At 40.4% G+C, this 14170-nt stretch overlaps 1 protein-coding gene across 1 annotated transcript in view; it reads left to right on the top strand.

Annotated features, from left to right (window-relative positions):
- The window catches only part of LOC119084189 (sortilin-related receptor-like), a 22750-nt gene extending 8580 nt beyond the window's left edge, over positions 1-14170 (top strand). Inside the window, exons 2-21 of the mRNA XM_037194062.1 lie at positions 639-908; positions 993-1154; positions 2124-2247; positions 2335-2546; positions 2639-2820; positions 5671-7085; positions 7142-7927; positions 7990-8169; positions 8238-8344; positions 8413-8554; positions 8622-8783; positions 8847-9090; positions 9165-9269; positions 9333-9421; positions 9484-10061; positions 10127-10607; positions 10680-10902; positions 10967-11257; positions 11313-11481; positions 11550-14170. Coding sequence (XP_037049957.1) covers positions 639-908; positions 993-1154; positions 2124-2247; positions 2335-2546; positions 2639-2820; positions 5671-7085; positions 7142-7927; positions 7990-8169; positions 8238-8344; positions 8413-8554; positions 8622-8783; positions 8847-9090; positions 9165-9269; positions 9333-9421; positions 9484-10061; positions 10127-10607; positions 10680-10902; positions 10967-11257; positions 11313-11481; positions 11550-11858 — 6231 coding nt within the window. The 3' untranslated portion in view covers positions 11859-14170. The remainder of the gene's footprint in view (positions 1-638; positions 909-992; positions 1155-2123; positions 2248-2334; positions 2547-2638; positions 2821-5670; positions 7086-7141; positions 7928-7989; positions 8170-8237; positions 8345-8412; positions 8555-8621; positions 8784-8846; positions 9091-9164; positions 9270-9332; positions 9422-9483; positions 10062-10126; positions 10608-10679; positions 10903-10966; positions 11258-11312; positions 11482-11549) is intronic.

Here is a 14170-nt window from a genome sequence, read left to right as displayed (position 1 = left end):
CTATTACTTCGTTTGTTTTAACGCCTCTAACGGCTGGTGGAAGTTCTTTTACTTGGTTTGTTTTAACATTTATTTTGTCGATAACAGATGGTTAGTCCGTTTCGTTTGGTTAATTAGTTTGAACACCATTCAATCCTAAATTTCCAAATCGATGTGCCAATTGTATACCGTAGGACAACGATTTAATCAAACAATTAACTCGTGTATCATATATCTCGGCGAACACGTAAGACAATTGCCGTATAATATCACTATACGCTTAACTGACAACGAACTCGTAGTAAACACTTGATTTCGTTCTAAGTTATTTTTGTCCATCACTTTAATTCAACACGACAACAATAAGAGTGAGTAAAAGCTTATTGAGGAAATATTCAATTATTCCGACGTGGTTCGTTAATTGAGTGTGTTTCGGACATATAAAGTAGCACACAATAGCAACAACAACGGCATGCTGAATATATTATTGTGTTATGAGTAAACAATATTATTCAAACGTCCCGCATAAATTGAATCGATTTGGTTTATTGATTTATTTAGAAGAAAACGATTTAATGCGCCCCGGAGATATTTATTCCATTTAGCCCGTACATTTGATGTAATGTTCAATATTCACCCCATACACTCACACATTCCAGATCAATCCACTGTTGGATTCTCATGCTCAATTAATGGTGCATTGGCTGGGCGAGGGAACCAACGTTATGATCTGTTTGGCTCGTGAACCACCACTGGGGCCATTAGAAGATCCGAAATCAATGCCTCCACCAGCACCATCATCCGTATATTTTTCCTACGATTACGGAGACAAATTCGTCGATAAAACACTAGCGTTCAACATTAGCATCGATGGAAAAGAACAGAATTCCACATTGGATCAGTTCATGACGCATCCAAATTTTAATACGGTGAGTCGGAGCGGTGCACTTGTTTATTTCGTGAATAAAAATTGTTTGTTGTCGTTGTTGAATTGACTCATTTTGATGTTACAGATTGTGTTCACCGACCCTCGAAACAAAGCAATATTCACCAATTCGGATTATGGCAAAACGATAGTCAGACATATGCTCGATTTTACACCGTCTGAGATATCGTTTTACGAACAGGATGCGAAAACGTTTTTGGTATTGGATAAACAGGATCCGGACAGAAAGGTAAGGAAATGTTTGATTGAAATTTTCTCGTAAATTAGCAGTTGTTCCAACATATTATGGGAAACTTCTAAGACCCGTATGTTCCAAGTTAAGATCTGTCTTGGGTGTAGAGTACACACACTGACAAAAATTACACAATCCAAACGTAGAGCATCCACTAAAGCGTTAGTTACACAGTGTCTGGACTTGCTTAGACATATATGAGAAGACTGCGGACTGCTGATATTTCCAATTGAAATGTATAGGCTGATGAACTAGTGAGAATGGGTTCAGGGTTCAGTAGCAAATCAGAACCAGTACTTCCAACGTGTCAACCAAACAATAGGTACTGTTACCTGTTAGTGATCGTAGCCGTTAACCGGGTCAAAAGATTTAATTTTATAATTTCTGTACCCAGAAAACGCACTTAATAACGCCCCGGATCAGAGTTTTACGAAATTCTCGCCTATGTCAGGAATTTTCCTGGATCCGCCCCTGCCAAACAAAGATGTGTTCTCTTCGAAATGGGTCAGCGATCGATATCATTCTGCTTTGAAAGAATTGGTTCACACCACTGAAAGCTTTATCTTAAAACCATCCTCTTGACGTAGTTTAAAGTTCCACGCTTTTTCACGAAGGTTCTGACGTCTCGTTAAGTTTTCATAACATTCGGTGCGAATCTGGAATCTCTTCGATTGCAATTTGGAAGTATTTGATTAGTATAGCTTGTTGACCTAGAACTAGTCGTGAGAGCAACATCCGGGAAAGTTTCACAAACTAATTGGTGGTTGTAATTCAATTCGGGCAAATTGTAAACTTAATTAATGTTGTACGGAAGCTCTGACCGTTACAATTTTCTTCAATCGATCATTACGGTGGTATAAACCCGTTACAAACTGCACGTATACACCCACTGCCGTATATCATCTACTTATATCTTTGAACGGTTTCCATGCTTGTTTCAACGACGGATTAAATTTCTATTTCCAGTTATATTTCACAACGAACTTTGGCGAAACATTTACCCTATTGCAAACGAATGTTAAATCAATTGTTTGGTCGTCCGGCGATGGTTTACCAATCCATTTATACATTGAACGGAAAGAGCCGACAAGTACGTGATGTTGTTGCTTGCAAACGATACCGTGGAAATTTGTTGCATGTTACCTAATCGTTCTGTTGTTTCGATTTCGTTTTGCAGACACCTCATCCGTAATATTTATGAATGCTTCCGATTTGCTGAAAAATCAACCGCAAAAGTACAATCTGCTGATCGAAAATGTGCAAGACTTCCATATCAAAAAAGACTTTATGTTTGCCACGAGAAAAGTGCTCAACAACACCCAGTTACACATATCATACAAGCGGGGACGCTTTGTTAAGGCTGACTTCCAAACGGAATTAGAAATTAAGGTAATTGATTGGGTGGTTGCTTGCGGTCCTGAAGAAAATATTATTTTCCCGTCCTCATTCTCATGATAATGTTATTGTACCTTTACCACCAGGGTATCCATATCGCCGACGTCGAAGGCAAACGAATTATGGCATCAGGCATTCATTCGGAAATCGTATCGCATTTATACGTGTCCGAATCGAACAGCGACCTGACCGACATTAAATTTGTTCCCAGTTTGGAAAATATATTTTCGTATGTTCCGGATGTGACGTGGAAGACCAGTTGGTTGGTGTAAGTATTACTCGTTATTTCTATACTTTTTTGTCCCGTTGTTCTGATCAACAGCTAACTTTCATGATCTCTCAGTTCAATGTGTAATTTAAACTTCTGCGCTTTAAGCAAAATTGCACGAAGAGAATGTCGGTTACTATCAGTAACAGTAAAGTGGTTTTGGCTTCTGGGGTCGAATACCTTACTGGGCACATATAAAAAATTCCAATAGAAAATGCGTCCGATTTCGGTTTTCTGCTTTTCAGAAGAATCCCTCTAAATGCTCTCGAAACAGGCAGTCTTTTTCCAACAGCAAGCGCATGCAATCATTAATTCGGTACTTCTTCTTCGAGTGCTTTCGAAGAGAGTTCTTTTGTTGTCTTGCCGCCAGAAAACGACTCATTAGTCATTACCGTCTTATTCAAAACCAGTTCGTCGCATTTTCTGACATCAAGACAACAAAGTACCGCACTGTCTTGCTGGGATTTTTTTTTTCTTTCGACCTGTGGGATGAATTCCTCGAAATACAGCCAGCCTTCCCGCACGTCTCAACAAAAGGTGTCCTTGCATGACAGTAATGTGCTATTACATGCTACGTGCGTCGAAATCTGTACTTTTCATGTTTCAACAACTACTTTCGATGTCCGAAGAGTGTAAAGGTCATTGGATAATTTGGGATCAACCTCGTCTCGGATCAACAAAAATCACACGAAAACTGGACTTTTCAACCTGTTACCCCTCGTCATGTAAATGACTTTCTTCACTAGTTATTTGGGGTTGATGAACGTTTTCCTCCTATGGCTCAATGAGTTCTTTATTACTACGGACAAGTATAGTGCTAAGCCCGTGTAAAGACCTGTGGATCAGCTGAAAACAACTGAAGAAAATTCTTATTCAAACTTCACTGACGTTCGCTGTAATTAGACGTAAAAAATCCAGATGTTTGGTTTCTATAGACTCGCGGACTTTATCGTCTCTTATCGGATCTCGGATAGAGATTGCTGTACATGCACGCAGAGCTAAAGGGAGTGAATGCGATAGTGCAGCTTAATATCGTTAAATTATGCAATTCCACAAACGAGGGTAGCCCTAGAGGCAGATCTCGGCGATCAGACATGATAGAAATTGTACTTGTCAGTAACAACAGACATTCCAAATAAAATTTGATTTTTCAATTTAATGCTTCATTCGGCTCTATTATCTTCGCCTTGACACCAATTCGGATGTGTGGCGCTCCAAAACAAAACTCGCAGGACAAATGTTTTTCGCCACTGAGGTACATTACACATGCCCGTAACTTATTACCAAAATAATACTTCCAGACCACACACAACTTGCCAGACAATTTTTTCTTTCAAAAATTCCAAATTGATTTCCAAAACAATTAACAATTGTTTCCTAATAACTTCGAAAGCATACGAAGACGCTTGAATGTACATTGTACATTGTACATAAATGTGATACATGCATAAATACACAACACGTATTGTGTATGTCCTTGCGTTAAATAAAACTTTTTTCCAAAGTGAAAATTTCAAACTGAAAACTTTTGCTAAACGTTCATCCTGCCAATTTATCAAATGATAACATTGTGAGCACAAGTAATTCGGTCAAACGTGTTCGATTTTCCTTCTTTAAATAACTAAACTGGCAATAATCCAACGACATACATTATACAAAGAGATCCTTTCACGAGTTGCATAATGACGGCACGGTTCAATTCTCATTGACTGTAGAGTGTGTGAGTATGTGTATTTCAACACCGCATCCGTAGCAAATACTCAACAACAAATCCATTAAACAATTTCCACGGCACCCAATGGTAATTAAAAATTTTTTAATTACATTTGTTGAACAATGGACTTCCAATTTAAATGCGAAGGATGATCCGCACGTACGAAATTGTTTTAATAATTTAATTTTTAAAACTTTGTCTGTCGAACACGTCATTTAGTTTAACTAATTTCGAAGTATTAGACATGCTAATTGCCAATTAATTGAGATCGAAATGGTGCTTTGGGCATGGACGCGAGTGAATCCTTAATTTATGCAAAATGTAATGAATATAGACAAACTGTGGCAAACATTGTTGTGTAGGTTTACTGAGAATCATACTCAAGACCAGTAGAATTTTCTTCTAATACGTATACGTGCAATCAGCTGCCCATGCCACTTCAAAAATATCTTTACCTTGTCAGAGAAAACTTATTTTATTGAAATGAAGTGAGAGTGTGAGATCATAACAGATGGCGTTATTTCCGTCCGACGAGGCGGGACGCCATCTATTGTCAACGCTCTGGTTAGACTACTATTTCGTTTATTCAACACGAAGATTGAGGTTTACTGATGTTTGAGACAAGTAATCGAAAAAATTTCCACGAAAATTCGCATAGTTGACATCAGTGAAATTTAGACATGAATTTGCTTCAGCTGTTTTGTTGGCTCGACCACTCATACAAATAAAACGATTGAATAGTTACACGGGTGTTAAAAATTATTCCGGGAATTCTTCAGAATTTTAAATATTTTCAGAAATTTTAAGGATTTTCATATTTTTCCAGTATTTTTAGAATTTCTCAAGAATTGAAATTCCGAATAAGATGCGCTGCTATGAGCAGGTTGTTTTGTATGTGTATAGCATCTGAAAAAGACCTTAAGGAAATTCATGTTTAAATTCCACTGACGTCCCCTGTAAGTTCATTTTAAGCCCAACATGAATGATTTTACAGTTTTAAACCGAATCTGGATTTTCCTCCAAGTTTAGGTCGATTATAGTTGACAGTAAACGACTGCAAGAAACATAAAAAAAAATTAATTTAAGTTTCCATGACTAGGCCATCAATATAGCGTCCCTTTCTCAATTTTAAACAGGCAAACGTCCGACGAAGCATTTACCGAACTGTACAAAGTGGAAGGAATGCGAGGCATTTACATAGCGTCAAAAGTGACCCGTATGACATCCAGTCTACTGAAAATGTTCGGCTCTGTCGGTCCGGAACATTTGAGCTCGTTAATCACGTTTGACCATGGTGCCACGTGGAAGCCGATCGTGGCTCCAACACACGACGAGGAAGGTCAAAAGCTCAATTGTTCGGATTGCACGTTACATCTCTCGCAGAAATTCAGTCAACTGTATCCCGTCACAAGATCCGTTACGATAATGAGCTCCAAATCGGCTCCCGGTGTCATAATGGCAACGGGCGTGGTGGGAAAATCGCTCAAAGGACATGCTTGTGTGTTTATATCGCGAGACGCTGGTCAAACGTGGAAACAAATACTGAAAACATATCACTTCTTCAATTACGGAGATCATGGCGGTGTTTTGGTGGCCGTAAAGTATTTCAAATCGAAAGGAGAGACAAACCAAATCTTGTACTCGATTGATGAGGGCGAACAGTTTCTGTCGCATTCGTTCCATATTACCGATCTCAAAGTCTATGGCCTCATGACTGAGCCGAATACGAATACCACAACATTTACATTGTTCGGATCGGAACCGTATGAACATAGGTGGTTGATAGTGAAAATCGATTTGAAAAATGCTTTCGAGTACAACTGCACTGAAGATGACTACAAATTTTGGTCGCCCGGTTCAAAGAATAAAGATTCACTAGTTCCATGTCAGTTGGGATTGCTGGAAACCTATCAGCGTCGAGCTGCCCATTCAAAATGTTACAATGGCAAGGACTATCAACGGCAAATGCGTACCGAAGTTTGTTCGTGCAATTCGTGGGATTTTGAGTGTGACTTCGGTTTTTCTCGACTAAATTCAAAGTCACCGTGCATCCGAAACAAGACCCAGACCACATACGATCCCTACAAAGTACCGGACACTTGCAAACCAGGCGAGTTTTACAATCGAACCAAAGGATATCGGTTGATTGAAGGAGACGTTTGCGTTGATGGTTTTCAGTCACAATATTTACCGCAAGAGACACCATGTCCGATCGGCCAACCAAACGATTTCTTGGTTGTTGCTCAACGCGATAAAATATCAAGGATCGAAATACCATCGGGAAAGAAGGAAGTGTTGCCGATCAATGGATTAAAGAATGTTATTGCGATAGAGTTCGACATGAAGCACAATTGTGTGTTTTGGGCGGACATTATGACAGACGAAATTGGTCGGCAATGTCTCAATGGCAATCAAAGTACAGAAATTCTGCTCGAGATCGAACTTGCGTCGGTTGAAGGCATGTCGTATGATTGGGTATCCGAATTGCTGTTTTTCGTCGATGGAACTCGCCTCAAAATTGAAGCACTGAAAACGTCCACTAATGCGAAAGGTAAGCATACGAGCTGTATTTTCAAGACGTTACTTTGACCATTTGCCTTTTCCCAGACAAAATTGGAATGCGAAAAACCATCATCGACACTGTGAATCTGTCTAAGCCGCGTGGTATTGTTGTCCATCCAATAGAAGGATATCTGTTCTGGACCGATTGGAGTCAAATTAAGCCATCGGTTTCTCGTTCCAATTTGGATGGTTCTGACATTCGTGTTCTCTACCAAAAGCCTCATGTGGTCTGGCCGAATGGCATAACCATCGATTACATTGCGGAACGTGTCTATTGGGTCGATGCCAGCAAAGACTACATAGCTAGCTGTGATTTGCACGGACGCGCATTCAAAACCATACTCGATCAGGACTCACGCGTCGCACATCCATTCGCTGTCGGAGTGTACAAAGATTTGATGTACTGGGACGATTGGAAAATGAATTCAGTGTTCTCAGCCGATAAAGATCATGGCATCATGATACGTGTCGTTGCCGACAGTATGCCCAGCTTAATGGACCTGAAAGTGTACGCTCATTCCATACAGAGCGGCACAAACGCATGTGCCCCATCGAATAATTGTTCGCATATCTGTGTTGGGGCGCCGAACAAGAGTTTCACCTGCTTGTGTCCGAACGAAATGCTCATGTCGACGAACGGCGAATGTCTCTGTCCCGGATCAACACAACCGTTCGCAAACAAAACCTGTCCACAATTGGAGAACACGTGCAGTTCCGGATTTTATACGTGCGGCAATAAGCTGTGCGTACCGATGCTGTTTAGATGTGACGGCCAAGACGATTGTGGTGACAATTCGGATGAGACCGGATGTCCAACGTCGAAACAACAATGTAAGCCACTTGTGCTATGCGACGAAATCTAAGTTTGACAACAAAATGTTCCCTCCTTGTAGGTCCGCCACACATGTTCTCATGCGTATCCGACAGCAAATGCATTCCCGATTACTTCCTATGTGACCACGACCGTGACTGTTCGGATGGAAGCGATGAAACTGAATGCAAATTCGACGAGTGCAAATCAACTGAATTTAAATGCAACAATGGTCGATGCATCAATCGTAAATGGTTGTGTGGTAAGTGTGTCTCGTAGCGTCTGCGGTTCGTTAATAGATAGTCACAGAAATCAAATAATTTCTTCCAGACACTGAAGATGATTGCCGTGATTCCTCCGATGAAATGAACTGCAACAAAACCGACATCACCGCTGTGACATGCAAATCGGATGAGTTTAGATGTGGAAATGGCTTGGTATGTTGTCCATTCCGATGTTATTCGAACGGAATATTATTTTTAATTTTTCCCCATTTTTCGTTCAGTGCATAGCCAATGCGTGGCGATGTGATCAAGACCAGGACTGTACTGACGGATCAGATGAACTGAATTGCGACCAACGGGAGTGTGATCCGTGGATGTTTAATTGTGGCGACGGTCGCTGTATTTACCAAACATGGAAATGCGGTAAGAGATTGTCGAGATGGCATATTGTCTGCGCCATTCAACTCCATTAAATTTTTCCTGATTTTAGACGGTGACTACGATTGCCACAACAAAGCGGACGAGGAGAATTGCAATGTCACCAGTTCCACGAACGTGCCACATCTTCCGGATTTGATAATCCCGACCTGTCACGATTGGATGTTTAGATGTCAGAATGAACGCTGCGTTCCTTATTGGTGGAAATGTGACGGTATGGCTGGCTGTTGTTGAGTTAACATTTCGGCCTTGAGGTACAAATTTTATCGATTTGCAGGAATCAACGACTGTGGCGACAATTCGGATGAATTAGGTTGTACCAATGTCAGTCCCAGCAATAGTTCGGATGAGGCAACAACGACGTTGCCACCGGTCAAAGAGTGTTCGACAAACGAATTCACCTGTGATTCGGGACTGTGCATATCGAAACCGCAACTGTGTGACGGTATAAATCATTGTCCCAATGGTGAAGATGAAAAGTACTGCCCCGGTGAAAATCTTTGCGGCAAAGACTTCTTCAGGTAAGGGCAAACGACAATTTCCGTTGTTTCCCGTTCATTTTTGGATCGAGTCGATGTGACAATTTATCTTTCAGATGTCGCAGTGACGGTGTGTGTTTGTCGCTCGATAAACACTGTAACGGTGTAAAGAATTGTGTCGACGGCAGTGACGAAGATGACTGTACCAAAAAGCCCATCACGTAATGCAACCGATCATATTTTTGCCCTTCTCGTTCACTTATCAAAATTAATTTCTACTTCAGCCCCGATACGGATGACATCCCAATTCTATGCAGAAGAGGGTTCTTTATGTGCGACAATACCTGCTTCCCGGAATCGAAACGATGCGACAGTAATGAACAGCCATATCCATATCCATTTACTGTAAATAATGTTCTTCATTCCGCTTCACAGACAAAACCGATTGCTACGACGGTTCGGACGAAGAGAATTGCAATGGCACCAGCAAAGTGTACCAAGTCGGATATCTGTTCCCGTACAAGCGAACATTGAATTCGTCCAGTTTCCTTGTGTTCTGGTACATGCAAGGCAATGAACGAAAGTCCTTCGAATATTTGCCGTCGATCAGCAAAGTTGCCACAAAGAAGTGGACCAATCACACGTCATGGATCGAACACACCGAATTCCGTTTCACCAACTTAACGGCTTTCACCACGTACAATGTACAAGTGTATGTCCGCGTCAAGGGCACTGAACATGTTGATCCGCCGTATCTGAGCATTAATGTGACAACCGCCGAAGGAATGCCACAAGAGCCGTTGAATGTGAATGTAACGCAACTGAATGGATCTCGCGTTCAAGTCAGTTGGGAGCCGCCGAAAGAAGTGTTTGGCATTCTGAAGGAGTACACGGTTTACTATGGCATTCAGTCACCGAATGTCAGTCCCGTCAATTCGGTGAAAGTGAGTCCAGCCGATCGATCCATTGTGTTGGAATCGAATTTCGAAGCGAATTCCACGTACAATTTCTGGGTAAGTTCGTTTGTCGTCTGTTGTCAGCATCGTTGCGGTTTCCTGACTTTTTCTGTCAATTTTAGGTTCGCGCACGAAATTCGAAGAACGAGTCACCACCGTCAACTCTGGTTCGGCTGGCCTTCAACGACGTGACCAGCATCGATCGTCTATCTGGCCTGCAAACCACCAGCATTGGATCCGACTTTATCGAACTCAAATGGAATGCAATTAAAGACGTCGATGGATACATTGTTCAGCCTTCGCTACCGCCACCGTATCCCAAATTGCCCTCCACTCGAACCACAAACACGACGCTTCGATTGGAAAACCTAGTGCCCGGCGCTCATTTTACCATCAAAGTGTCGGCATACCAGAATAAGTATTACGGACGTCAATCGTCGATCTATGTCGTGTTACGGGGCAAAGCTTTACCGGAATTAACAGGCGTCTCAATATATCACAATGAACATCAGACACGACTGCGATGGAACAAGCCAGAGACAGATTTAGCGAATTTGACCTACGGAGTGTACTACGGAACGACATTGGATGAGATGTACGACGGTAGGTTACACAAATCAATTTTTTTGCTGGTTCGATGGTCGATAAAAATTCCTTTTTCCAATAAATGTTCAGAACCTCGTCAAACAACACAGGCAACAAACACCTCGTTGCTATACTTACGTCCTTGCCATTCGTACCTGATATCGGTTGGTATTATTGGACCCAAAGGTCCTGGTCCGTTGTCACGTGAGCCGTTATCGCTAGCCACAAATATCAAGCCAGACTCGCCACCAAGAACTATCCGAGCTACAGTTGACATTGGAACTAAGGACTTGATTGTAATATGGGAACACAGGTAACGTAACGGAATTGGACTGACCGAAAAGAATTTCCACTGAATGTATTACCATTGCATGTAGCTGTCCATTCGCCGACAAATACCCGGGCTACATCATCAACATCACCGAATTAACGTTCAACACCACGTCAATGATTGAATTGAAACCGTCCAGAAGCAAGGTCTTGATGCACACATTCGATAAAATCGAGGACGGTGCGGTACTGGACGTCAGCATAGCTACGAGCACAGGTACGGAATGGGCCACGAAACGAGTTTATGCACCTCGATTGCCAGCACCGACACAATTAAGAGTCTGGCCCGAAAGGAATGGAACGTATGTGGTCTACTGGAAAGAAGTTAGCGGCAGAAGGTAAGTGACAGCACCAACAAATGTGGAACTTTGTGAATTACACCTATTCCAACAGATACACGTACGAGCTGCTGATTGTACCGGGACTAGAGATAAATGGAACGAAGCCGCTGCTGACGATCGAATCGAAATCTCCACCAATACTGGTCAATCCAAGCGATTTGGGAGGAGCCGATGCTGCGCTCAAGATATTCACATTGGGTGTCCGTCTGAAAAGCGTACACGTAAGTTCCGCTAGTCTGCTCATAAAGATCGCATCAAGTAACCAAATGAATTATCTTCTTCTTCGCAGGGTTACCATTCCGATATCCACGAAATCGAACACATTGAAATCCAACCGGACGCCTGGATGTCGACCATCGCCGTATCGAGTGCGCCCACCACTTGGCTAGTCATTATTTCCATTTTGATTGTAATCAGCTTGGTCGCAGTCGTAGTGTTTTTGGTGCAGCGACATCGGCGTCTGGCTCATTCATTTTCCCGGTTCGCCAATTCGCACTACGATACGAAAACGGGTGCGACACGGCTGGGCGCATTGGACGATGACGAACCGAATCATCCGCATTCGGTGGAAGATGATGAACCATTGGTCATAGCATAATTGATCGGAGTTGATTCCAACGGTCTTCTTCTTCCACTTCGCTTATATTGAATTTTGTTGATTTTTTATTTTTATTTTACTGATTTACTGAAGGGGGGATGCTGTGAATATGATTTTAGTGATTTCTTTGTTAGAATTTTTTTAATTGAAACGGAAAAACGGAATGTAGATGAAAATGCCTAAAGATTGTGGTAGTGACGACCCTGACGTAAGATAAAAATTTCATTTGATAAAGAAATGTGATGAAAATTTCCAAGATAAACGAAAAACTCAAATTATTCTGTGCCAACTGCTCATTTAATTCGGAATGATTGCTCAACTATAAAGCGAAGACAAACAAAAATCCATTGAAACTCTCCATCAAATTACTCTATAGAAAGACTCAGTCCCGTGGTGTCTTGTCCAGATAGACTTACAAGTTGGTAATTGCCATCAGACTGAACAGAACAGAACTAATTTCTTGTGCATCACAATTGCCAGTGAATTATTCGATATGCCAGTTTCAGATAGCGAAGTCGTGCTAGAGATTGTTCGTTTCGAATAGCCAAGTTTCCTAATGAACGTAAAATGTCAATTAACAGTCATGAATGTTGTGTCGAGGATTGAACATAAGTTTGAGTGTGCAGAGGTTTTCTCGGTTTGTTATAGTCATTTACATAACAAGGGACCAAATGTTGAAAGTTCAAGATTTTATGTGAGTTTTTATGATCCGAGGCGAAGCCGAGGTCATTAAACACATAAGAACGAGACTTTTTACGTTTATTCCGAGTTTTGTAATGGATTTTTCAAGAAAGATGTGCTTGGAACATCACGGCTTTCGACGATTGAAGCGTGTAAAAGACCTGTTGCGTCATTTTCACATGATATTGTGGTATCCCAAAGGATTCTTTTGTGATTTTCGGAAATTCGTTTTTCGATTTGTTTGAAGATTTCATTTTCTAATCTGCCCATAAGTCCCTTACTTCTGGTGGTTTTCATTTTTCAGAAAAGAATTTCTTTGTCGAATTGAAACGGGGAAATCTTTGCTGTTTTCACAAGTCATTTTTCATCAACGTCAAAGATTTATCCTAAAATACTGCTCAGTGGTATGTCTCTAAAATGCACCAGTTTTTGTAACCAAAGGTTTCGAGAAAATAAATCGTTCCCGAAATGGACAGCCGCCAATTATGTTATCAACAAACATCTAGTCGTTCTTCAGCTTCAAATATAAATTCATTGCAAGGTATTCGTCGGGTAGACTAACTAAAATTCCTGCAGTGATCAAAAACCGCATTTTACTGACTGCCGCTATTCTGATATATCTACTTTTTGACGGCTGTACTATCTACATATTGGGTAAATTCCGTTCATTAGGTGGCTTAGGGGCATACCGTAGAACCCTTTTTCGCTTAAAATAATCTTTTACGTCGATTGAAAATAACTTGACGATAACATCCATCCCCCCATTGATCCCTTTCGTATTTCCCTCTGTTCGAACACAACTGAGACTTGCGACTATTTTCTTGACTTTACCGCACCTAAATGTTAGTGAATAAAACCAAATTAAAAATATCGACATGTCATTCGAACATGTAAGACAATGTAAAGGCCAGATCAAACGCTGGTAAATCACGTAGTTTTCTGTTGTTTTTCTTTTCATTGGTTGAAAGTGTGTCAGGATTTGTCTAACTTATATTAGTCGAAGTAGACGGATGCAGTCGATTTTTTATTAAATTTTTTGTTTGTTTCGTTTCTTGTAAAATCGCATACATAAAATAATGGACAGTGGCAGCATCATAGAATCAGATTTATAATAAATAAATGAGAAGAGAAAAAAAAACACTTCCCGACTGAATATGTAAATCAATAATATTTGTGGATAAAATAAATTTAAGTGAAACAATGAAAAATGAAATCAAGAAATAAAAGAAGAAAAAATTAAAACAAAAAACGAAAACGAGAGAAAAATAAGTTTTTTGACTGTAACTTTCCAAAAAATATTTCTAGTGGTTAGTATGTAAGTAAGTGGGTTAGCCAGTATTTTGAGTTTGTTTGTCAGTCAAAAAATGTAAAATTTTAATTTAAATCGAGATTGAATTTAAAATTTAAAAAAAAAGAAAGAAAAGGAAAACAAAAACAAAAAAATAAATCAGACAAGAGCTCCGAGTGAAGGAACTGAAGACAGTAATTTCGATTCCTTTTTTACCGGTTTCCTTTCTTACTCGCTTGCCAATTTTCTAATATAGAAAATGTAAAAATTTTAAGAAAAAAAATTGAAAAAAAAATAAAAATTTGATATTAAAAAAACGGATCGTGACAACTTCGAAACTAAA

This window comes from Bradysia coprophila, unplaced genomic scaffold, assembly GCF_014529535.1.
Source record: "Bradysia coprophila strain Holo2 unplaced genomic scaffold, BU_Bcop_v1 contig_732, whole genome shotgun sequence".
Lineage (NCBI taxonomy): Eukaryota > Metazoa > Arthropoda > Insecta > Diptera > Sciaridae > Bradysia > Bradysia coprophila.
This window is presented reverse-complemented; position numbering and strand designations above follow the sequence as displayed.